This window comes from Corvus hawaiiensis, chromosome 20 (assembly GCF_020740725.1).
Source record: "Corvus hawaiiensis isolate bCorHaw1 chromosome 20, bCorHaw1.pri.cur, whole genome shotgun sequence".
In the NCBI taxonomy this organism is placed as follows: Eukaryota; Metazoa; Chordata; class Aves; order Passeriformes; family Corvidae; genus Corvus; species Corvus hawaiiensis.
The window spans coordinates 4,222,910-4,247,200 of NC_063232.1; the positions used below are offsets into that span (position 1 = coordinate 4,222,910).

General features: G+C 48.2%; 1 protein-coding gene across 2 annotated transcripts; it reads left to right on the top strand.

Annotated features, from left to right (window-relative positions):
• The first annotated feature begins 918 nt into the window (after positions 1-918).
• On the top strand, positions 919-24,059 carry NUFIP2 (nuclear FMR1 interacting protein 2). 2 transcript variants are annotated; one of them, XM_048324319.1, is made up of 5 exons: positions 919-1,122; positions 4,038-5,747; positions 13,423-13,455; positions 14,023-14,077; positions 14,377-24,059. In XM_048324319.1, exons 1-4 carry the CDS (start codon positions 939-941, stop codon positions 14,073-14,075), a joined length of 1,980 nt encoding a protein of 659 aa, XP_048180276.1. In that variant the 5' UTR covers positions 919-938; the 3' UTR covers positions 14,076-14,077; positions 14,377-24,059. The 2 variants fall into 2 exon arrangements, with proteins under 2 accessions (XP_048180276.1, XP_048180275.1); XM_048324318.1 differs by having other exon boundaries at positions 14,023-24,059.
• Positions 24,060-24,291: the final 232 nt, after the last annotated feature.

Genomic DNA, 24,291 nt, shown 5'->3' on the forward strand with positions numbered 1-24,291 from the left:
ATCAGAAATTGAAATGGTATGAAATCTGTTGTAAATTCTGACAAGTTTCAAGAGTTCTCCTCCTTACACTCTCGGGCTTCCCTAACAACCTTTGATCTTTTGTTAAGTATCAGTCAAAGCTCCGGTGCTTCTCTCGGAGATGGACAGGTGCATTTAGTGAGCCCACCTTTCCCGGACCGGGTGGGTGCTGAGCACGCCCGGTGGCGAGTCCGTGCGGGGAGCGGCGGGTCCGCCCGGGCGGCTGCGGGTGGAGCCCTGGAGCCGCGGGAGCTCCGGCTGCCGCGGGAGCGCTGCAGCTCGGCCCGGCAGCGATTCGGGGCGCTGCTGCTGCTCCGCGCTCTCCGTGGCTGCTGCTGGGAACCCGGCCGCTCACGGTGATCACATTCCTGCCCAGATCCCCTCCGCGTGCTGCTGGCTGGGGCTGTTCCAACCCTCTACGCCTGCTGCGGGGCGCGGTTCACCCGCTCCATGACGGTAAAACGCGGCTTTGGAGCATCCTGGGCCTCCCTCCTCCCGGTGACCCTGCGGTGAAACCCCCCCCGGGGCCGCACGCCGCTCCCCGCCGGTTATGGAACACCCCAACGGCGAGGGCCGGGGACGGAGGCGGCTCCGCCGTGGACGCTCGTTCCGGCTCTACCGCGCTCGCACGGGGAGGCGGCGAAGCGCGCCCGCCCCGAAACAGCCCCGTCCCTGGCAGCCTCACCTGCCGCTGGCCCGGGGAGGGGGCGGCCGGGCGGGTCCGCGCTGGCCGTGCCGGCTCTCTCCCGGCCGCGGCGCGGCGGGGCGGGGCGGAGGGCGGGCGCGGCAGCGCCGCTCGCTGATTGCAGGGCGGGCGCTGCCAGTCCGCCGCCTCCCCCGCGCTAGCCGCGTCCCCGCGCCGGAGCCGCACGGCCCAGCAGCGAGCGCCCAGCCCGGCCCGGCCCCGCCAGCCGCCCCCCATGGAGGAGCAGCCCCACCACCACCATCACCACCACCACTATTACTACTACGGCCACCACCACCACCACGCGCAGAGCGCCTACCTGCCGCCGCCCGACGGCCGAGCCCAGCCCAAGCCGCCGCTCCGCCACGAGCACAAGCACGGCGGCCCGCAGCACACGGAGGCGCCGAAGCGGAGACCAGGTTGGGGCGGGCAGCGGGACGGGGCCTGTGACCTTCGCGGGGCGGCGGCGGCTCCCCCCCCCCCCTTCCTCCTCCTCCTCCTCCTCCGCCGCCGCCTCCCCCGGCCCGGCTCGAAGCTTCTCCGCCGCGCTGGGGCCGCTTCCTGTCCGCCATGTTGGGGCTGCGGGAGCCGCGGGCCCGCCGGCACCGCCGCCCGCCGGCACGTGGGGCCGGGCCGCGCTGCCGCCGCCGGCCGGGTCCCGGGGGCGCGGGGGGGCGCGGGGGCGGCCGGGCGATTGATGAGCGCCAGGATCAATGAGTCAGAGCAGACGGAGGGGCCCGGCGCGGCCCCGCCGGCGGCGGGAGGCGGCGCGGCCCGGCCCGGCCCAGGGCGCTCGGCCGCCTCCTCCCCGCCGGGGCCGGGGCTGCGGCCCCCGGGCCGTGCCGAGCCGCCGCTGGCCGGGCGGCAGAGCCGCAGAGGCGGTGGCCGGGCAGCGGCGCGGGGGGAGCCGATCCCGGGCAGGGCCGGAGCCCTCGCCGCGCTCCTGGGGGGCTCCCCGGCTCCAGCAACCCCTTTTGGGGGGGCTTGTGCGGGGTCAAAGCGAGTGCGTGGCCACCAGCCGGCTGGAGTGCCGCGTACATTTTTTTTTTTTTTTTTTCTTCCCTTGAATTTTCCTTTTACATAACGAGGTGGGAGGGGGCCTGGCAGCAGCAGAGCGGGGTCGGCAGTGCCCCATGTGCAGCCTGGGCAGGCAGGGAGGGACCTGATCCGGTACACGCTAAAATAAGTTACCGAGCAAAAATAAGTTGAGTAGTCATTTCACTGTTTGCAGCGTGCCCAGGGTTTTAATATGTGCCTAGGCTGGCACCCCTCCCTTTCCAGCTCTGAAACGGTTTGTGAGCTTGCCAGATCCTCTTCACCTGTTCTTCTTACCATCGTGGTTTTTTCTCTCTCCCCTAAATTTTGGTTCCTGCACCTCCATGTCCAGGCCAAGGCCAGCTGTGCCAAATGTTGATTTGGAGAAAACTCAGGCAGCTGAGCTGTGAATACTTGAGATTGGAACTAGAAACTGCTGACACACTGACTTACTGAAATGGATTTTGTTCTTCATTTTGTTCTTTCACTCCTCATCTGCAATGGTCTTATGACCACTCTTATTGTTTTGTTTCGTTAACAAGTGGTGTCAGAAGTCTTGAGTCATACAAGGTCAGCTGTAACACGCTGCTCTTGAGAGGGCTTCCTCTTCACGCTATTCTGAAATACTTAATTTTAGAGGATCCCACTGTACTAGTTCTCTCTGGGGTGAAGTATTTATGGTTAATTTTCTTAACAACATATTTGAAAGCTATAGTGGAAGTTGTGGTGGTTACAGATACTTGGATGTAGTAAAATCCTTTTTGATCCCCCTCGGCAAACTCAGTTGTGGAATTTCTGTAAAGGTTCCTACAAGGATTCTTGTGTTCCCGACTTGCACAGAACTTGAGCTGTTACATCTGCCAGACATCTGAGGCTCCAGGATGTGAGGGTAACAATGATTTTTAGTTACAGCAGTTAATTTCAACAACATCAGCAACAACAAAAACATTCTTTTTCAAGCTGGAGTTTTGCCCGCTCCAGTTGTTGAGGGACTCCCTTTCTGTGCTGACTCCGTGCCACCGTGGCTGCAGATGGAGCCTTAGGTGGGTCAGTGGTTGTGGGGGATGTAAGGCTTTCCAGCCTCGGGAAGGAGGACGGATGAGTCAGAGGAGCAGCAGTAGGAGGGATCCCTCTGCTCCGTCCGCAGCTGGAGTGCATTTGTTAAGCAGGGCACAGTGTGCTCTCCCTGTCTCCCAGTGGGGCTCCAGGGCTTCTCTTGGGGCACTGTAGCCAGGGTCCTCGAAAGCAGCCGGCCTCTGGCCAGATATATTTAAAAGGGAAAAAACAAAGAGGAAGTTAAGTTGGTTCAGTGTGGACTGTCTGGGCTTCCAGTTCTGCTTGAACTGCACTCCCAATATTCCCTTCAGAGCCATAAGGCCTAGAAGTGAACTTCAGAAGGAAAAATGAAAGCTGAGTGTACAGCACAATCTCATGGTTTTGTGAGTTGGAGCCCTCAGCAGGTACTTGATTTCTCGGGTCTCCAGCTCATACCAGCTCTCTTGGGGACTCTGAAATACTAGTTTTTCAGTGGGCAAGAGATCAGTTCCTGGTGGCAGCAGAAGGGTGCTTACAGGGATGCATTTCTTCTCAGTTTTGTCACCTTTTCAGTGCAAAAGAGCACGTGTAGGGAGGTGCTGGTTCACTGTCTTGAAATGTGGTGAGGAGATGCGGTCACATTTTCTTCCCTCCATCTTCCAACTGGACTTGCACATGTCCTTTTGGAAATCCTGCCTTTTTCTTTTTTTTTCCTCCCCACCCCTTTACTGAGATGGCATTTGGGAGGAGGGTGGGAAGGAGGACTGCTGGTGTTGCAGGCCCTGGAGCTGATGGAAATGGTAGTTGTCCCTTGTTCACAGTGTGTATTCTGAACCTCCACAGATCTTGTCACAAAGGCAGCGGATCCCGCTGTCTTGAAGCATCCTGGGAATTAATTTTTTCCTCTCTGTGACCTGGAAATAGTAGCTGATGAAATAGCTCCCCAGCTTGCCAGAGATCTTCAGTACAGTATATTTTCCTGACATAGTATCTGTATTTTGTTTTGCTTTGTTATGTTATCTGTGTGTCACTCAGTTATGTGAGAGTCAGTCATGGCTGGTCCTTTCTGCTTAACCCTTCTTGCTGTGGGTTCCAGCAAATAAATTTATGCTGCTTTACCTCAGAGACTAGATATTTTCCTATTTTAAAATGTCTGCATGAGGAAACTGGGTATGTTTGGGGCTGACTGCAGCTTTCTGCAATGACAAGTCTTAACATTTCACATTCTAATTCTTGCCTTTTGCTGTTTTTGGCTTCCCTCTAGGCTACGGAGAGCTAAATGGTAACGCAGGAGAACGAGAAGTGTCACTAAAGGGCCTGTGCTCTGATGAAGCCACCACCCCAGGATCCAGGGTACCCAATGGCAGCCAGCAGCTCGTAGATTCTAATGTCACCCCAAAGCAGACTGTGAAGGCCAGTGCTTTGGGGAAAGCTGGAATCAAAACCAAGAACTTCATTCAGAAAAATAGCATGGACAAAAAGAATGAGAAGTCCTACGAAAACAAACACAGAGAAAACCAGTCCTCAGACAAGCCAGAGGGAGTGGCTATTCCAAACGGTGTGGTGACCAATAATTCCAGCTACATCACAAATGGCTACGTAGGCAAAGGGGCCGACAACGATGGTAGTGGCTCCGAGAGTGGATATACTACGCCTAAAAAAAGGAAAGGCAGGCGCAACAGTGCCAAGGGTTGCGAGAACTTGAATCTAGTACAGGACAAAATAATGCAGCAGGAGGTCAGCGCACCAACCTTGAAACAGGAACTTGAGAGTTTCAAGCCTGATTATAGTGAACAAAAGGGGAACCGAATTGAAAATACTAAGCCTGTTTGGAAATACGAGGCTGGGGCTGGTGGAGCAGGCCGGGGAAAGCCTGGGCTTGGGGACGTACCGCGGAAAAACTCTGATGCCAAACCTGGGATTAGCGGCAAGAAGTTTGATGACCGACCCAAAGGGAAGCACGCATCGTCAGCTACGTCTAAAGAGGACTCATGGACCTTATTTAAACCACCCCCAGTTTTTCCAGTGGACAATAGCAGTGCTAAAATTGTTCCCAAAATTAGTTATGCAAGTAAAGTTAAAGAAAACCTCAACAAAGCAGCTCAAACCCCATCCACATCATCCTCGTCATCTTCGTCATCTGCTGGGGAAACTCAGGCCCAAACATCAAGTCGACTGTCCCAAGTCCCCATGTCTGCTATGAAATCTGTCACTTCTGCCAGCTTCTCCAACGGGCCGATCCTCGCAGGGACCGATGGAAGTGTGTATTCCCCAGGGGCCCAGCCACTGCTCTCAACTGCTGCTAGTACTGTACCATCGACTTCCTCCGAGTCAGTACCCCAGGACATGAGTACAACTTCGACAGCCCTCGAACAAAAGAAATCTGGCCTTTTTATCTACCCTTCAAATATGCAAACTGTGCTCCTGGGGACAGCGCAAGTCGATTTCCCTTCGCAGACGAATCAGCAGAACCTGGGGGATATCTTCCAGAATCAGTGGGGCTTGTCTTTCATAAACGAGCCCAGTGCTGGACCTGAAACCGTTGTGGGGAAATCTGCGGATAATCAGTTAATGGAAGTGACATTTCAAGGGGAATATCCTGCCACTTTGGTTTCACAGTGTGCTGAAATCATTCCCTCAGGAACTGAACAACCTGTGTTTCCTAAGGCTTATGAGCTGGATAAACGGACTAGCCCTCAAATTCTTAGTGCTATTCTTAAGCCTGGGACTGCTGTTGAGGGTGGTGTCTTAGCTTTGGAGTCGCATCACACAGGTGACCTACAAAAGGCAGACACCGGTAGCCAAGGTGCTTTAGTGTTTCTTTCAAAAGACTATGAAGTAGAGAATCCTCTGGCCTCTCCTACGAACAATTTGCTAGCCTCCGCCAAAGAACAGAGGTACCAGAGAGGCCTAGAAAGGAAAGATAGCTGGGGTTCTTTTGACCTGAGGGCTGCTATTCTATATCACACTAAAGGTAATGGCTTAACTTGCTGCCTAAGGGCGTTCTCTTATTTTTTTTCTTTTTTTTTTCTTTTATTTTTATTAGTGCAATATTCTAACATGATAAGTTCCTTCCAGAAATTCTAATTGTTTTAACAACGACCTTTTCTTTGCTTGCCGATCTCTCGTGGCAATAATGGTTTGGGGAAGTTACTCAAAGGGTTGTTTAATTAATGTTAAGAGGTATTTGTTTCTCTGTTCCCGTGGACAGGCATGAGTGATGTTGATAGGGATGATACTTAGCAGGTCCTCCTAAGCATTAGAAGGAGTTAAATGTGTAGGTTCAGCTGCTCTGTTCCAGATGTACCAGGTGATATTCTGTCCCTGTGAAGGCTTCATAGTCTGTACTCACACCTCTGCCACCAAAGTGTTGCAGCTTCTCCCCTGGGCAGATCAGACCATGAAATCATGGCTTTGAAGGAAGAAAAAATTATTCCTACAGCTGTAGGTGTGATTTATTTTTTAAAGTGTGCCCCACACACACTTTTTCCCTGCCCTTGAGTATTACAGCAACAGCAAGACCAATCTTTTCTTACCAGCTCCTCTGTAAGCTGCAGATTGAATTCTCTCCTTGTCTTTGTAGACCACATCTTTCAGATGATTTTATTGCTTTCATGGAGTCCTTTGTAGTCCAGCTCCCTTTTTCTCCTGTTTTTTTGAGATTGAAATGACTCAAACACGATACAGACACTTTAAAATGGGAACGAAGAGAGGGAAGCCTGTGGGATGGTTTGCTTTCTGCTTTAGCCTCAGCCCCAGAAGCTCTGAGGTCTTGGGGCAGTTCTTGGCTTTTGGTGGTGGCTCAGTGCTAACAGGAGTCTGGTTGTGTGTTCCCTTTTGTCACAGTGTTATTTACACACTCTTGACCAACACAGGGGCAGTCCCTTTTTTTTGACCCCCTTCCCTCTCCCTGCACCCCTCTACCCTGAAGGGAACAAGGTGATCATCCTTTTTTTGTTTAGTATTCCACATGCATACAGGGATAATGTCTTGCTCCCCTCTGCAGAGGGTTGGTACTTGGTTGGCTTTGGCAAATTTGCTGTTTAGACCCACTGCAAAGTTCTTGAATTACTACTTCACAAACTCTGTATAGCATAAACTCAGATGCCTTCCTATAGTAATGACAAGCCCAGTCATTTAAAAATAATAACTCCAAATATTTTTTCCAGGTCATCTCCCTCTCAAGATGTTTACATTTCAAGCTCTAGTATTCTTGAGAGCAGTGTTCATCAACTGATTTTATCTGGGTCCTCTCCCTTCTACTCAGTTTATTCCAGCATTAAAGCAGGCTTTCTGTTCTCATTTTTTGTGTCTGCTTGCGGCCTAAATGCCAGCTTCCCATCAGAAAATAGGAGTATCAGAAAAGATAAGAGAAAAGAAAATCCTCGGTGATATTTTTCTTAATTTTGCAAATATTCCCTAGATTTCTGTTAGCCTCTCTCTTTTTGTCGGCCTGAACTTGTGGAAAAGCAATTGTGCTGCCAGCAAGGCTCATCAGCTCTCCCATTCTCACTTGCTGTGAAAGGCAGAAACAATAGGAACAACAGGAAAATAAAGAACACTCCCATCCCATGTCCTCTCAAGGAGGTGTTAACTTCAAAGCCTGGCTGCGTTGAGCTCTTCTAGACACGGGAGTTAATTACATTTGTTGGCAAGAATGGCCACTTAAAGCACCCGATAAAATACTGTTCTCTGCTCTTCTTCTGCATGTGAATGGTCTTGCTTTGAGCATCCAGAGCAAACATCCTTACGATGGCCTGGGGATACCCGATCCTGCCCCAGCACTCATCTCTGCTAATTTCTTTTTCAGGTTACGTGTGTGCCATTTTCAAGGTGTTATTTAGGGGTAAAAGATGATGGATGTTTCTAATCAGCATTGTCATTAATGCAGTGATGGGGTGCTCCAAACAGCTTGGGCTTGTCTTTCCTCCTATTTAGAGTTCAAAAGCTGCTTTACAAAGCAAGAGATCAGTCCCGGTCTTAGTACTTCTGTGATAATGAGCGTTGCATTTCACCCTTGGGGTGAGTTGGGTTAAGGAATATTTGGAGGAACGGTGCTTCCTGTCCTCTCTCCGTGGCCGTGGTCCTGCAGCCAGAGCCCACCGTGTACTGTAAAATGCCTCAAAACCGGAGCTGTGGGGTGCGTTAGCAGGACGGCAGTGCGGGGGTTAATTCCCACACTGTTCTCTCCGTTTATCTTGGGCTGTTTTCCTGAGGTCCAACTCCAAGCCAGCCAGTTCCTCTGAGTAGGAAAAGAACGATTTCACTCAGTTCCTTTTTCACAAGCTGCCTTTTCCTCCTTGCTTGGGAGAGCTCGTGGGTTTGCCTGGGTCGGTGTTAGGGCATTCCGGGCAGTCGGGTCCTCAGACTGTTTGGTTTTGATTTTGAGAGTCGGGTGAACTTCTCCCTCTCAGATTGATCTGTTTGCTTTTGAGCAAAGTCTCGGTAGTTTGATCTTTGCATCTGCCCTGCCCTTGGGGTTATGAACACAAAGAGAAACGATCACAGGACAAGGACAGGGGTGAGTATGGAGCACTGTGGGGTCCTGCCGTGTTCCCCACTCTGAGCTCCGTGTGCAGTAGTTCAGTGCAAGGATGAAGCTCTGGGTGTTGCAGTCAAGAATGAGCTGTAGTGTGAGTGGTTGGGGTGCTTTGAATGTCACAACTGTGCACCCTTTTATGCACTGTGCCTATAACTGTGGCCAGGTTCTGTGGATCCTCATTCTGGGCTGTAAATTTCTCTGGGAAAGCCTCCAGCTTACTCAGTAGCTTTGTTCCAGCAAACCAGGCTTTCCTATGCGTGGTTTGCCCAGCGACTGCACAGGACATTATAAACTATAATTGCTTCACAGCTTCCCCGTGGAAAGATGGATGGAGGAGGTGGCACCCAGAAAAGACTGGCTCTGGTACGGTGCTCCTGTAACTCACCACAGTATCCCTGAGTGCTGGCAAGGCTGTGCTGTGCTGGGGTGTGAGGCTGGGTGGCTGCAGAGCACAGCGAGGTCCTGGTGGATTCCTGTGTTCTTTTGCCTGTACCCAGAGTGCTTTTTCCCCAGAAGTCAGAGCACTGGGAACATTTAGGCAAGGATGATGATGATGCACCCTCTTGTTCATCTCTTGGAAGCTTTTCCTGTTGGTTTCCTTGTACCCCTGCTTCATGCCTTGCTTCTTCTTTATTTTTTCCTCTGTTTGAAGGGCAGAAAGACTTCCTTGATCATCTGATCTGCTTGAGTGTAAAACACGATCCTTCAATGTGGCTGCCTTCATTGACAGCCCGTGCTGCTCGGTGTTTGTGACAGTGCCTTGAAACACTCACGGGTGACAGATCTCATTTACCAAGGGAGATCTGATTTAGCTCGGTGCTGGTGGGCCTGCTCTGGATGTGCTTGGAGACAGGGATGGGCTTCACATGGGAGACTGGAAGGCCCAAGAAGAAGTGGTGCTCTTGCTTCGAGTCATTGTCCCCTATCTAGGTTAGAGTTGAACTTCTGCCTTTGTGTGACATTGCCAAAATCCTTATCTTTTTGAGGTAAAACTGATTCTTGCAGATATTTTGGTCCTTCAGATAAGGAGGTTGAGTATATGTCAGCTTTACTTGCATTGAAACCAGCATCTTCTTACTGCTTTAGTCCTCCTTTTAATGACAGCTGGATGAAACACTTCATATCAGAATAATTGTCAATGCTTTGGAGAATTTTGTCATGTTCAGGCAGTTGCAGTCTTCCAGGTCAGGCTGTCACTAACACTGAGCTCTAAATGGCAAGCTTTGTGGTGGGAAGCTCAATAATTTGCTTGTCCTGAGCTAAAAAGCAAATAATTGAGGCCTCCAGCTCAGCTGCACAGCAGCAAAGACCCACATGGGTGGAGGAGAGGGAGCTGCAGGGTTTCCCTTGTTCTCTTGCCCCTGAGTTTCTGCCTGTGCTGCGCCGCTTTGTTCCTTCTCAGCATCTCGATGGCAGCAGCATCTCTGCTCGCGTGAAGAAGCAGGAGAGCAGCATGGAAAATAGAGCAAGGCAGTGTGGGCCAGCCAGGAGTGGCGTTCGCCAGAATGGTGAACTGGGTCAGAAGAAATAGCAGAGCTGTGAATTCAGCAATTTTCATCCTTTACATCAGGAGAGGGGGGAAAAAAAAGCCTTGGTGTCCCATCCCCCCTTGGTGGGAAGGGGTTAGAGCTCGCTCTGTTGGTTATGGCCTTGTGGGGCCTGAGTTGTGGGGCAAAAGCTGATTTAATTCTCCTTCCAGTCCCTGCTCTTTCCAGTTGTCAGGATGAGTACAGTGTATGCTGTGCAGCCATGAGTCTCCACAGCATGGAATACTTACTCTTTGCTTTGTTTCCAGGGCAATCCCCATACTTAATCATTGTCCTGCAGATACAAACAGAAAAAAATCAGATGAGAATGGTCCCTTCTTGTTATTTCTTTAGTGTTGTATTTTAGGGAGAATTTTGGGATTTATAAGGACAGTGAAATAGTAGCGTGGCATTGTGCAGACACTTCTGTTAGCAGGGACTGCCTCTCTAGCAAGGAAAATGTGTGTAAAAGTGCTTGTCTTAGGAAGTTATTACAGAAACACTTCTTTCCCCTCCAAGGTTGTGTACCAGTCCTGCTGTAAAGTTTATTGACCTATGAGGAATCCCAGCACTATTCACCGGAGTATGCCTTAGTCTGTTCCTGACATCAAAGCTTTCCTCCAGTGACCCTTTGTTTCAGTGATAGTCCCCAGAAAAATGCTTTAGGTGGATGTGGCTGGGACTGTCTGCCCCAGGCAGTTCCTCAGTAAACCACGAGCCTGAGGGCTGTAGAGAGGTGAGCTAATTGTACAAAATCCTGGAAATGAGAAGTTGGAAGGGGTACAGGAGGTGACCTTGTTCTGCCCCTGGCTTGGAGCAGGGCTGGGTTGTGCAAGGATTTGTTGATGGCATTTTCTCCAGCTGGGTTGGAGTCCACTTGAGAAGAAGGTTTGCTGTTTCCTCAGCCACATGTCTGGTTTTGGGAATGGTGGCTCCTGTTGGGAAGGTCTTTGGAAAGCAGCAGTACTGGGTTTGGGGGCAGTATCTGAGAGACAGGACTTGGGCTGATGGTGAGGATACCCCTTTTCTTCTGCAGGATAAGCAGCTGTAGGAGTCCTTTGCTTAAACTCACTCTAGAAGCTTTACCCAGGGAAGAGAGGCTCAAGAAAAGAGCTCTTTGAGCCCAAGGAAGGAGGGCTGAAAGCTCGCTTGGGGCCTCTTGCATGCCCAGTGCTTGGGGGCTGTCTTTCCTTCTGCATGGCTGGAGCCAAGCACTGGGCAGCAGTGGCTCTGCTGAGCTGCCTGCTCACCAGGTCAGTCACCAAGTCACCCTGTGACAGTGGCCTTGGCGTTTGTCACAGCGCCTTTTGTCAGTCATAGGTGACCACAGTCTGGAACTGACAGGAAAACTCTACTGTATTACCAAGTAAAGCAGAATAAATCATATAATTCAATTTTAAGATTGAAGAAATCCCTTTTTTTCCCCTAGTTTTGTGTGGCAGTTAGCCTCGGACATTTTTTTTTCTCTTGTGAAGTTGTTTCAGTTGGTCAGTGTGCTTAACCTGTGCTGTCCCCTGGCCCTGTGCTGCCAGCTGGAGGGGAGGACCTTGCTCTGCTGATGGCAGGTGATATTTAGTAAGAGCTATTATTGCATTTGTTTGCTGATGGTCTTTGGTTTTGTAGCTTGCTCAGGCTGAGCATCTGCCAGCCAGTGTGTCCAGGTGTCTGGGATTTCCAGGACACTTTACACCACCCTCCCTTTCTGAAGGAGGAGAAGGGAAATTGAAGTCTGAAAAGGTTGTAAGTTTGTTAAATTTTTTTTTTTAACAGAGCTTTGTCAACTTAGTAGTTTTTTTGTTGTGTTCTTAACAGTATCTCTGTTTGTATATCTGTTTATCTGTTGGTCTTATTGTCAGATATTCTTAATACGAGGAGTTCACATTGTGTCCAGAGTTAAGGCCAAATGAAGTGCACAGGACAGCGTGGTCTCTGCATGGGGGTATAGTGGTGGATGGTGCTTCAGCTCCTCCTTGTATTTGATGCTCAAATGTTGCTCTAATGTGCAGGAGCCAACAACTCGAGAGTAGTTTTCTGTCCCCTGCCTTTGGGGAAAGCTGTTAAAACGGGAGATGTTCTTTAGCTGTTAGGAAATGATGCATCAAACTGCGCTGAATGGAAAACTCGCTCCACGGGAGGTAATTTTAGTAGCTGGTTCATTTTACTTCAGGGGAATCTGCATCTGGCAGATGAGGGAGGCAGTCCCTCGCCAGCCTGCTTCTATCCCTGGGGTGTTAGAGGCTGGCTACTATTCCCAAAGCACTTAGGGCTCCCCAATAGAAGTGCAAAGTGTTGCTGTTACTATCCTGACGCAAAAATAACAGACCTCGTAAAATTTTGTCAGGGCCTTCCTTACAAAAGGCTTAATTGTGCAGGGAGGGCTGGCAATATTTATTTGCATGCAATTTCCTGCCCCAGGGAGCTGGAGATTGTAGCAGACAAAGGACAGATGAAGGGTTGGAGAAGGGAGGTGACTGATGGAGGTGACACTTGGCACACATCGTGCTGAGGCCATGGGTTTTGTAGGGCTTTTTCTTCTTCCTTTCCCATGCTGGTTAGTTTACTTACTGCCTTGTTTTGTGCTTTACTGCACATCCCATGTAGCCTGATAATCCCTTTCCATCTCCTTTTCCTAGCCCCTACCAAGGTCCTGTCACCCTTTCTGGCAGAAAAGAGACTTGAAAAGTGGCACTTGCAGGTTGCGTTCTGACTAAATACTCATTTTCTGTAATTTTGTCTATTGAACTTGGACACTGGGTACAGTCAGTGTCTTCATAAATATTCTACCTCACAAAATTCCAACTTGATAGCAGCTCAAAGTAGTTGTTTTGAACAGTTATGTAAAGATGCGACTTTTGGGGGGGGGGGATATATTTTAAAGGGAAGAGCCTTCTGTTTCTGTGTGAATGAAAAGAGCATTTAACTTTGTTGTTATTTCTTGGGTAAACAGAAGCACATGCTTGTCCAGGGAGAACTGGGAAGGGTTTGTCTTCAGCCTACAAATGTGTTGTAGAGGTAAATTGGGGGAACAAGTGCAAGCCAGGTGTGTGGAGCATCACACCTTGCTCCTGGACAGTGTGTTGGCAGCAGCTCTGCAGAGATGTTCACACGGCAGCCCTTGCCTGGTGCCTCAGCACACGCACGCTGTGAACCATGTGCAGCTCGCTGTGTCCAGCAGTTCTCATTTCACACACACTAAGCATCAACTTGTAGAAATCATCTCTCCAGGCTCCTCGTTGAGGCTGTAATGTGCAAAGCAGCGTTGGAGTCAGAGTAGTAAAGCCTGAAGTTAGACTGTGGTATGTAGGACTGGTGAATGGTGATGACATTTCTGATGCACAGCTTGGCTCTCTGACCCTTAAAACCATGTTACAGCCATCCCTTTGCCTTTTACTGCTGGATTATTCATGTCAAATTTGTGTAGTCCTGTGGGCTGGCGCTGTGCTGCTGGGTTGGGATGGGTTTGGCTCTGTTTGAAAGCCTCAGCACAACTGCCACACTTGGAAAATTAAAGTGTGTTTGGAGTGGTCTCTAATGGCAGCATCAATCTGCATAATAACAATGGTCTCCTTTTGCCTCCACAGAAATGGAAGCGGTTTGGAATTTGCAGAAGCAAGGTAAGGACATTGGAAAGAGTAAATGAACCAAATTGCTCTGTCTGTTGGGATGGGGGATGAGTGAGAGTGGCTTGTCTCTGTCTGGAGATGCCCAGGTTCAGTTCTTCAGCACCTGCGGTTTGTAGTCTGGATTTATCTCCCTTTCAGGTTGCTGAAAGTCAGGACAATAAGCTTTGCTACAATGGTGAGCTGCTTGGAGAGAAGCAGAGTCTCTAAAAGAGCAATAAACCTAGTGTCAAATTAGATTTAATGACTCTTCCCTATGTGTATACAAAATTGCTTTCTGTTTCTGGTGTTGGGTGTCACATCCAATAATAAGTTTTAAATTCTGGTGTATCCCCACGAGTCACCTGAGAAGAGGTTTTGTGTGGGAAGAGCCATACCTGGAGACCTGTGTGCTGCTGTGGGGAGCAGGCTCTGCTCTGTGGGAGCCCACCTGGCTTTGGGCTTGGCAGGTGGGGGCATCCAAAGGAAAACTCTGTTAACAGCCAGCTACCTTGTGTTTATTTTCAGCCACAGGGCCTGAAAGTAGCTTGTCCAAAATTTAGAATTCTGCTCTCTTTCCAGATCCCAAAAGGATAATCACTTATGATGAAGCCATGGATCGCCCGGATCAATGAAGGTAGCAAGACAAGACTGCCTGTTATAACCTTTCTGCAGCATTTGTGCTGTTCCTGGGGGACAAAAAGGCTTTTATGCTCCTTCTAAATCTTCAGTGCAGCAGAGGAACCATAACTAGAATCACAGGATAATATATACAAATATATATATAGTTATTTAAAAATGGCAACTGAAAGTAATTAGACTTCTTAAGGAATCTGAAAATTTATTTCAACGAGACTACACATGTGATTATTTAATCTCCGGTACTGAATAGATTTTTTTTTTTTCATTTTTGTTTTGTTTTGTTTTTGTTTAAAGAGTGAATGCAAGTGATTAAGGAATACAGACTCAGTTACAAGCCCGGTTTCAAAGTTCCTGCTGTCGTCTACAAGGGCAACAGCAACCCACTGGAGAGGCATTTCCACTTGACAAGGTTTCTGTTTCTTGTTCTGTGACTGTAGTGACACACTAATCACAGGGAAATCAGGATGATTCACCATCCTTCATCTCCCCTTTCCCTTCCACCTCCCCTGTTTGGTTTCTTTTTTTTTTTCTGATTTGTTTTCCATTGAATGCTGGAGAAACACCTTGAAGTTTGCAGAGTTTCTTTTTTTTTCCAGAGAATTATAATCCGCATGTTTTGCCAGGAGTAAAGCAGCAATCCTATGCTGGTGATACTGTCTTAAAAGGATCATTCTGCTGAGGGAAAGATGGTAATACTGCAGTTCTAGGATGCATGGTGAAGTCACACAGTTGACCTGGCTCCTGTTACACGTTGGACTATTGCAACTGAAGAGTTATTTCATTTTAAAAGACAACATGGAAAAATAAGCAATCTGTTTAGGCATTTAATATGGAAAAAAACCAACAAAAAAACCCATTGTTCCCACAGTTTAATGTCATTGTATTACTGGGAGCAAGAAAAAAAAAAAAGACAAAAAAATGTATCTTCTGCTTTCAACTGTAGGTGCTTCATATTTGCTCTGTCTGTCTCCTAACACTAAATGTGCTGGATTTTTTTCCCATTTTCATTGGAAAACTGAAGAGGAATTGAGTTCTGCTAACTTTTCACCCTTCTTGAATTATTTTTTCTCTTAAAAAAAAATTTCAAAATAACAAAAAAAGGAAAAAAGTTTAAAAAAAAAAAAAAAAAGGGAATTTGAATCCTTTTCAATTTGTCCATAGAATGCCAATGGCTGGGCTTCCTGCCCCTTGGAAATGCTCTTTTATATTTTAATGCAGTCTGTGTATTTCTGGGCTCTGCTTCTAATTATCTCTTAATAAAAATATATTTTATTACAAAAAAAATGGAGGACTTAGGAATGAAAATAATAATTTAAAAAAATAATAAAAAAAAAGTAATCCCAGGGAAAGGAAAGCTTCCTAGCAGTGGTAGGGAAGGCTGAGCAGAGTGCAGGCTCCAGCTGTGTAACCCCTCTGTCCCGTTGCAGCTTGTGTAACATGTCCAAATCATCTGGGGGTCGGGCAGTTTTTCTGGATTTTTTTTTAAAGGTGGAAAGTTCACAGGGTCCAGTGCAAGAGCGGGAAATGAATAAAGCAGAAATAGGTTTGTTGACCAGCCCGAGCTCACCCTGGGTGTCTGTGGCCTAATCCTGGCTCCTGGGTATCCAGGTCAGCAGCAGCTGGTGTCTCCTAAAATGAGACTGGACCCTCTGGGGCATTACAAGGAGTAGATAAGCCCAAAACTTTGGGATCCCTTTGTGCTTAGATCTGTCCATCCAGCCACGGGGCCAGTGTCCGGTCCCCAGAGAGTTCCACAGGGCTCCGTCCTCGGCCCTGTTCTCTCCAACATCTCATTAACAACCTGGATACCAGACTCAAAGAGATCATAAGTTTGCTGACACACTGAACTGGGAGGAACTGGCAACTCCCTCGAGGGCAGAGGGGCCTCAACAAAGTAGAGATGGGCAATCACCAACTATTTAACAAGGGTGAGTGTTGGATTCTGCACCTGGGATGGGCAGCCCTGGATAGACTGGGGAATGAGAGGTTGGAGAGCAGTGCCATGGAAAGGGAGCTGGGGGTCCTGGCCCATGGCCATCTGGATCTGAGTCAGCAGTGCCCTCGCAGCCATGAGGGCCAACAATGTCCTGGGGGGCACCGGGTCCAGCATCACCTGTCCCGCTCTGCTCTGCACCGGTGTGGCCTCACCTCGAGTCCTGGGGGCAGTTTTGGGCACCACAAAGTGGAAAAAGACCCCTACTTAGAGAGCATCCAAAGGAGACCATGACGATGGGGAAGGGTCTGGAGGGGAAGCCTTATGAGATCACTTAGTTTGTTCAGCTGGAGAAGAGCACACTGAGAGGAGATCTCATTGTGGTCTTCAACATCCTCCCAAGGCGCAGCAGAGGGGCAGGTACCAATCTCTTCACTCTCATGACCAGTGGCAGGGAATGGCCTGAAGCTGAGTCAGAGGAGGGTTAGGTTGGATAGCAGGAAGAGGTTCTTCACCAAGAGAGTGGTTGAGCACTGGAATGGCCTCCCCAGGGAAGTGGTCACAGCACCAATCTTGTCTGAGTTCAAGAAGGGTTTGGACAATGCTTTCAGGCACAGGGTGGGATTCTTGGGGTGTCCTGCGCAGGGCCAGTAGTTGGACTCAACGATCCTGATGGGTCTCTTCCAACTCAGAATATTCTATAATTCTATCGCTTTCTTTTTTTTCCTCTTTTTTTTAATTAATTAGGAGTATGTAGCATGTGGCTTTTTTAATTGTTTTTATACTTTTAATAAGATTGTTCCTGAATGAGACGCTTATGAGTTCATGGTGGGACAATGAAACTGAATTCTGTACCTTGTGTAAGACGCTCGCTTTCTGCCACGCTTAAACATTTGACTATGGATTGCCTACTCCATTTGATGTATCCAAAGCTATATAGTATAATACTGAGTGTGATACTATATAGTCATCATGTATTGTATCAGTCCAGGTTCAGAAATGTGTGGTTGGCCAGTCGCAAATAGTTCTGTTTCACCTATAAACTGTACCACCTCGACAGGTGTGTGTAACTTTGAGATGTATAACATGTTTACAGATGTGCCCGACATCTAGTCCTCCGACGTTCCTATTTTTAATTCTGTTGAGTCTCCCAACTGCTTGCCAAAAGTCGGAATCACCTCCAGCTCTGCTGCTGAAGAGCTGGGGCATTCCTGAGCTTTAAAGTGTTGAACAAACTGGATGGTGGGGCTGGGAAAATGAAGGTGGAAGAAATGTTCTTTTTTTCTTTTTTATTATTATTATTTTCAAAAAGTTGAAGTCTAATAGCAAAGTTTCCAGTTTGTTTTACTGGCTTTAAGGCTCTGCTGTGTATTTATTTGCCTTGTGTAGTCACTTGTCGCCTTAAGGGCTGGGTTCCATTAAAAAAAAGAAAAAAAAAAAAAAAAAGAAAAAAAGAAAAAAGACAAAAACACCCTGTTTTGCTTTCCTGGGGTCTGTGCTGTCCTGTCCCCCTGCCCCAGGTCCACACTCGGGGCAATGGAGGAGTTGAGCAGCACTAACCCTGCATCTCTAGAAAGGTCTGAGTCTTGCTGAATATTTGAGGACTCTGATCTTGGCCTAGTCCAGTCTGTCACCTAAATAGCAAAAGAAATGCTGAGGGAACCACAGTTGGAGCAGTGGGATGGGCTGGATCTCCCCCGATGCTCATCCCTGTGGCTTTGCCTCGCCAGCGGGACCCATCCAGAAACACCCTCGGCAGCACCTTCTCTGCTGTATTTGTGACCATCCTCTGTTCAGATGTCTGTCTGTCTGTCTCCATGAGCTCCACGGCGTGTGCTCAGCGCTAAGCAGTTAGGAATTCCTCTCTCTGAGCTCCTGTAGCTCCGGCTCCCCGGTATTTCTGGGATAGACTTGCCTAGAGCCAGGCAGGGCCATGGAAGGAGCTTCCTTGTGCTGTCGTGTAACTCGCCCTGTCGCTGTCTGCAGTCCTCCCCAAGTCCTCACACAATTCTTAACTGAGCACTTATTAAAAATATCTTAAGATTTAATCTGTTTTCTGATTATTTTTGTGTATACTTATAAAAAAAACAAAAAAAAAAGGAAAAAAAAAAACAAACTGAAATTGAGCTGTGACTAATTTAGCACATTGAAATAACGATAAGGTGTTACTGATAAGTCTCACATTTTGTTTTGTTTTTTTGTTTGACTCAGAGTATTAGTACTGTAGCATAAACCAAATACAGCCCGGGAAGGGGAGCAGCAGCCTCCTGTCCCGGGTCTGCACCCGAGGGTGTCTGTGGGGGCGAGGGGCCGGCGGTGCGTGTGCGAGCATCTGACTTGTGAGGAGAGCGAGCGTGTATTTATTTGTGCCATTGTTTTCATTACACTGAGTAAAGAAAGTTTTAAAACCCCTTAAGTACGTGTAGTATTGGAAAGCGGCACTAAGGGTGAGATCATGACCTATTTTTTTATTAGCTATGAAGATACTAATTCAGGTTAAGGCTTCTCTCTCGTTTTCCTGTTGTGAGTCCCTTTCCTCTGGTTCCCTTTCCAAGCTGCCTGTTCACTGAAGTGAGGATTCCTGCACAGGCAGGGGCTGTCTCCTTTCTCCTCTGGTCATTCCCCACCTCTCCTTTTCTGCCAGCAGGTTCTTCTGGGTGTCTCTTGTACAGGGTCTTGTGTAATAGCGACGGGAGTGTGTGGTGCCAGCCAGATCCAGCTTGGGATCTGCGTGCTCTTTGGTGGACCGTGGAGTGTTCCTTTTGCTCCAAGAGGTGATTTAACAACTGCTCCATGACAGTGGTTTGGGGCCTTCAGTGTCTGCTCTCTCCCACTCCACCCATCTGGTGGGTTGGCAAAGCAATGGCTTTCAAGCTTTGCTTGGAGTTTGGTTTTGGTTTAAACCCACCTCGATCCTCTGTGAAACCTGTTAGAAATCTCCTGTGTCTGACCAGTGGGTAGGTCCAGGGCGTGGATTCTGTCACTAACCCACTTCAAACCTTTCTGAGCTAGTAAATCCCACTTTTTGCCTTTCATAGCTGCTGTGAACTTCTTTGAAATGTGGAAAGAAACCCAATTCTCACTAGGTTGTGAGGCTGGCAGCTGGGAGCGGGTGATGGGTGAACCAGCCAGCTAAATGGAAAGGAAAATTGCTTCCTGCTAGGAAAAAAAGAAGAGCTGGAAGTTGTCCTCCCAGTTGTGTGTGTAATTAGTGCTTTCACCTTCAAGAGAGCATTATGATAGCACCATAGTGTCCTTTCCCAAGTGGCCAGTGGGTGATGTCAGGGACATGTGGGAGCGATGGCATTCACAGCCAGAACTGCTGGTAGTTTTCCTTTGTGTCCAGTTTTGATTCAGTAAGTTGCTGTGGTGTCCCAAGCTTTCAGGAGTCTCACCCTCTCATCCCTACAAGACTTTTCTGTCCATCCATCCGTCGTGATTTGTTTTCCTTACAGAGGCTGTTTACAAGGGAGCTGGTTGAGGTCAGGAGGGGAGAGAACAAGGATTCACCCACTTTAAAGCTGCTGCACATTTTCACACCGGGGTGTAAGGCAGGAGAAGGGCTGGTGTGGTGGAGTAGCCAAGAAAGCCAGAGTAATTCTGGCTTTGGCCACCGCCAGAGCGTTTTTCCATGTGGGAAAACCCTAGTGCACACAGCTGGGAAGCAGGAACCTGGGCTGGTGGGAAGGAGATCTCCATGTGCTGCCTTCCAGGGATTACAGAGCTTTAGAGGTTTGCCCAGTACATGTTACACCCCAGGGTCAGGCTGGCTCCTCTGTCCTGCCTGAGATCTTCTAAAGTGGCATTGCTCAGCAACAGCAGAGTGGAGCTGTGGATGTCGGGGGAGGTGAAAGACCCCTGTGGTGGCCTCGTGTCCTGGGCATGAGCCCACTCCCTGTGCTGGGACTGGAGCAAGAGTCCTGCCTGTGCCCTGATCAGGGGATGCTGCTGACCTGGATTTATCTTGACTGTTAATCAGAAGGCTTCGTACAAAGTGTCCAGAGCTCTAAAGCCATTTTGTAGGATAGCAGTGTCCCTTTTCTACAGCCTTATTAATGACTAGAGTATCTTGAAAAAGAAGGAAACAAACAACAAAAAAAAAGAATTGCTCATTTCTTTCTGTGGTATGAAACTTGTGTACTGCAAACTTCTGAACATTTAGCAAAACACAACTTACAGTTTTCTAAAAAAACAAACAAAAAGCAACAAAAAAAACCCCCCAACCTGTCTGCTTTCCATATGGTCTTTCCTCAGGTGCTAAATAAGGGTTCCAAAAATGGATACTGCTTTAGGAGTTTCTGCTTTATTCTTAAAATACATATTTTTTTGCTTAGGTGTTGTAAAGATATTTTAACAAGAATGGGTTTTTTTAATGTAAATAAGATGGTGTCTTTAATTTTTGTTTTATCTCCTTTTTGTCCATATTGAATAGTCTAATTTTCATTTTTATCCTTTTGAGAAGGACCCTCTTATGCCCTTCCCCGAAGACATTTCATTAAGTGTTGCTGCATTTAAGAACGAATCTACAACTGTTCATTGTCTTGGATTAATGCTGATGCTGCTGCTATAAGTAACCCTGAAAATCAAGAATGTGTGATGCACTTTTGTTTTTCGTTTTTGTTGTTTTGTTTTTTAACATGACCATGTAGTTCCTCTGCGGATAGTTGAACCCTCCTGTAACACAGCCACTAACTGGGAGAGTGTAGGAACTGGGGGAGCTGGGGTGTAGGACAGGGGTGGACCTGATTTTGGTGCTGACCTATGGGAATTTCTATGCAAACGCAAGCAAAGGAGAACTCTTTAACTTGAGAGAACACTGTGCTTTTTTTTTTTTTTTTTCTTCTTTTCCTCTCCTTCCTTTTCTCAAGCTGCTATTGGAAGGGTAGTGCAAATCCCTGAGGTTTTCAGCTTCTCCTTCCTCCATGGCCGGTGGTGCGGGAAAGGTGCCTGGGTAACTTGTAAGGTGGAAAAACCTCCGTCAGCTCTTGTCTCGTCTCCGGTTTTAATATATTTGTTTTCTATTTGAATTTACCTATAGAAGGAAATTGCTCATCTCTACAAAAAGATCTTTTGAATGCTTTATCTCAATGTGAAGTTAACCAGCAGTATTAAGGATTGCGTGGCCTCCGTCCTGCCCTTACCCCAGTGCTGGGGACCCACCGGCTCCTTCTCCACCTGGGGAGCGCTTGGTGCCCGGGGTCAGATGTTTTCCAAGAAAAAAGCAAGGCGAAGCCATCCAGCCAGCCAAAACCTGCCAGTGAAAGGGTTAGGGAGCAGTGGAGGGAGGTCTCACTGCATCAAGGTGCTGCCATGAGGCACAGGCAGGTCCGGAACCTCTTCTCTTTATGGGTCACGCCTGCATCGTGGTGGGGGATGTGTACCCTGGAGGAGGAGTTTACTGGAGGGAAGAAAGGGAATTTACTTGACTATTTATAGAAGATCCTTTAGGAATATAAAGTACCTCTCTGCAAAGTGAGGGAAGAGTAAGGAAGGTCTAAAGTCACGTAGGAAAAACACTTGGGGATTACAACTGCCTGGAAAATAGTCTGCAAATACATAGGCCAGAGCTCTCTACCTGTTTAGTTAGTTTATTCAGCATCAATTTATTTCTTTTTTGGCCAGCGTTTGCTCTTTTACACACCCAGGTGTGTGTGTACATCTGACTCAATGTGCCTTGCATGTGTGCTTAGTCTTTCTGGAGAGAGGTGATGGGGTGTGAGCTGGGGACGTGGCTGGGAGGGCCACTCCCCATCCACAGTCGAGGGTTCCTTGGTGTCCTGGTGACCCTTTGGATCGAAATGAGACCTGGACTCCAGCCTGTGTAGTGGCTGTCTTAGTTTGGGGATGAAGTCCTGTGCAGTGGCACCTGTGACTTCGGAGGGGAATGGGAGGGAGAGAAAGAAAAGCTGCTTTGCTCTTCTGCGGACAAAAATCAGCATTGCCATGGTGTTCCTGCAGAGCCAAAACAAGCTAAGCTCTGGAACTAGCTTTGCTGGAGTTCAGGCTTCGTGTGGCACCATGATCACATTATCCAGGGGATTTATTCCCTGCCAGGTTGTGGTTCTTGTTTCTGTGGGGTTTATGAGTATTTTTTTGTAAAGGAGAAGTCAACATGCCTTGCTTGAAGTTAGCGAAATCCAAACGCTTGTGTTTGCAGTCAGTGACTCAGAACTCCAAGCTGTGCAATTCTGGGTTCTCCATCTCCCGCCCCAGTGTGTGATGATTCTGTCCGAGTCTTTCTGTACTTCTGCCACAGTAAATGTGAAAGCTTGCTTGCATTATTTTTTAGAAATGCATTTTGCACACTCGGGTTTCACTGAAGCTCCGTGAAAAGGTTAGTTTGAAGCAGATGAATAAAGCTATGCACATGTTTTGAAAGTTTAATTTGTGTCTCATTACCAGAAGTGACTTATCTGCCCTCTTTTGCATTCCTGTGCTGTCATTGCCTCCATTCTGTTCACCATCTCAGAGGGTATGATGTAAGGTGACAGTTCTTTGCTGACAGCTGTAGCAGAAAACTGGCGCTTCTTGATTTTTTTAGTAGCCTTTCTCTCTCCTTTGCTTTCTCTGTATCTCTCTGTATAGCTATATAAATATATATATTATTTTTTTATTTTAAAGAGCCTACTTTAGTAATTGAATCAGAGGGAGTGGGGTGTGCTGGCTTGTGCTTCGGATACACTTTGTACTGTCAGATGAACCAGTGCCCTTTTTGGGGAGAGCGTGGTGACGGCACCCGCCAGTGTCCCCATGGGGACGGGGAGCCCCCACGCAAAGCAGCTTTGGGGAGGGGATGGAGACCAGTCCACTGCGCTGCAGGCCGGTGGTGTGGGCAAACTCGAGGCTTCTAATGACAAAATGAACCAAGAGGAATCCTACCGCTGTGTATTCCCACTGTGAGGCAGGAGGGACAGGGTTCCTCACTATCCCACTGCGGGGCTGGAGTGGAGACAGGGTTCCCTCCAGCCTTGGGGGTGAGAGCTTTATTTTGTTTTTGTTTTCATGCGTTGGGTGCGTTGGGTTGCAGGTACCACCTTTGGAAACATGTTGCTTAGCCCAGAGCCTGTGTGCAGGAGAGTTGGGATTTTGTGACAGGAGAAGGACCCTGACAGCTTTCTCCTCCTGTTCCCTTCGCCATGGCAGAAATTTGTACTAACTTGACAGCTTTTTTTCATACAGAACAGGGCTGCTTTTCTATCTACCATCACACGTGTACTTACACACCTTCAGAGGCTTCCGAGCCTCTGAAGGTCCTCAACTTGTTTACTGGGGGGACTGATGCCCCTCTCTCTCCCTTCCCTGAATATTTCAGTGTTAAGGGCGGTGCAAAACACAACCGCGCGCTTCGACTGCGACTGCGAGCTGGGGCCGGAGAGATCCCTGCAGGCAGAGCTGGGCGGGGTCTGTCTCCTCTCCTGCCCCCCTTCCCCTTCAATAAGTTCTCATTTTGTTCCTGGTTTGTATTCAAATCGCTGCGAGGGGTTGTGCTCTACCTGCTCAGGAGCTGAATTACCTCTGACCTGCAGAGAGGGGCAGCCCCTCTTTGGTGTCGATGTTGTAGTGTGCGACCACACGGGTCGGTAAAGGTAGTCTGTGTTTCCTTCTCCCCTCCCCGGTATTTTCCAATTAGGTGAATGCACTCTGTGTGCCCAGCTGGAAAAGCGTAGGCATTTTCCTGGTGGTGAGAGGGTGGCTAGAGGAGTTTAGTGTAAAACCTGCTGTAGCTGTGTCTGGCGCAGCCCCTTGCGCTGGTGTGGGTGATGTCACGGACTGTAAGGATAGGTAATGTCCATGAGCTGTAATGGCATGATGTATCTTTACCAATGATGTCATACTTCACACTATATGTTTTGAAAAAAGAAAAAAAAAGAAAAAAAAAAAACCCAACCTTACCTGAAATTTTGTTTATTCTGCACCAACAGGTCTTCAAAATTTATCCAAATTTTATTATTTTATCAGGAAAAAAAAAAGAAATTTGTGTAGATCGAATACGTTAAGACAGACAATAAGTGATGTAAATTGTTGAATAAAAATTTTAAAGTTTGTGGGTGTCAGTGTGACTTTCTTTTTTGCGTTTTCGGGGAGCAGCCTGGGTTTAGATCCCAGAGGCCTGGCTGTGCTGGCCACAGAGCCCACAAGCTGTGTGTACGTGGATGGTATGGCTCAGTGGGGCAGAGTCCAGGTGTCCTTTACCTTGTCAGGGGAAGGAGAGAGCAGGCAGGGAAAAAACCAAGTGTTTCTGTGCAACAGTGGAGGTCTGAATCTCCCTCAGTGTG

What these genes read in the sequence shown, in the direction of transcription:
- NUFIP2 (XM_048324318.1), top strand. Translation starts at nt 939, where the DNA reads ATGGAGGAGCAGCCCCACCACCACCATCACCACCACCACTATTACTAC. An exon ending in TATTCTATATCACACTAAAG is followed by an intron (nt 5,748 to 13,422) that starts GTAATGGCTTAA and finishes TTGCCTCCACAG; the next exon opens with AAATGGAAGCGGTTTGGAAT. An exon ending in TTGGAATTTGCAGAAGCAAG is followed by an intron (nt 13,456 to 14,022) that starts GTAAGGACATTG and finishes CTCTCTTTCCAG; the next exon opens with ATCCCAAAAGGATAATCACT.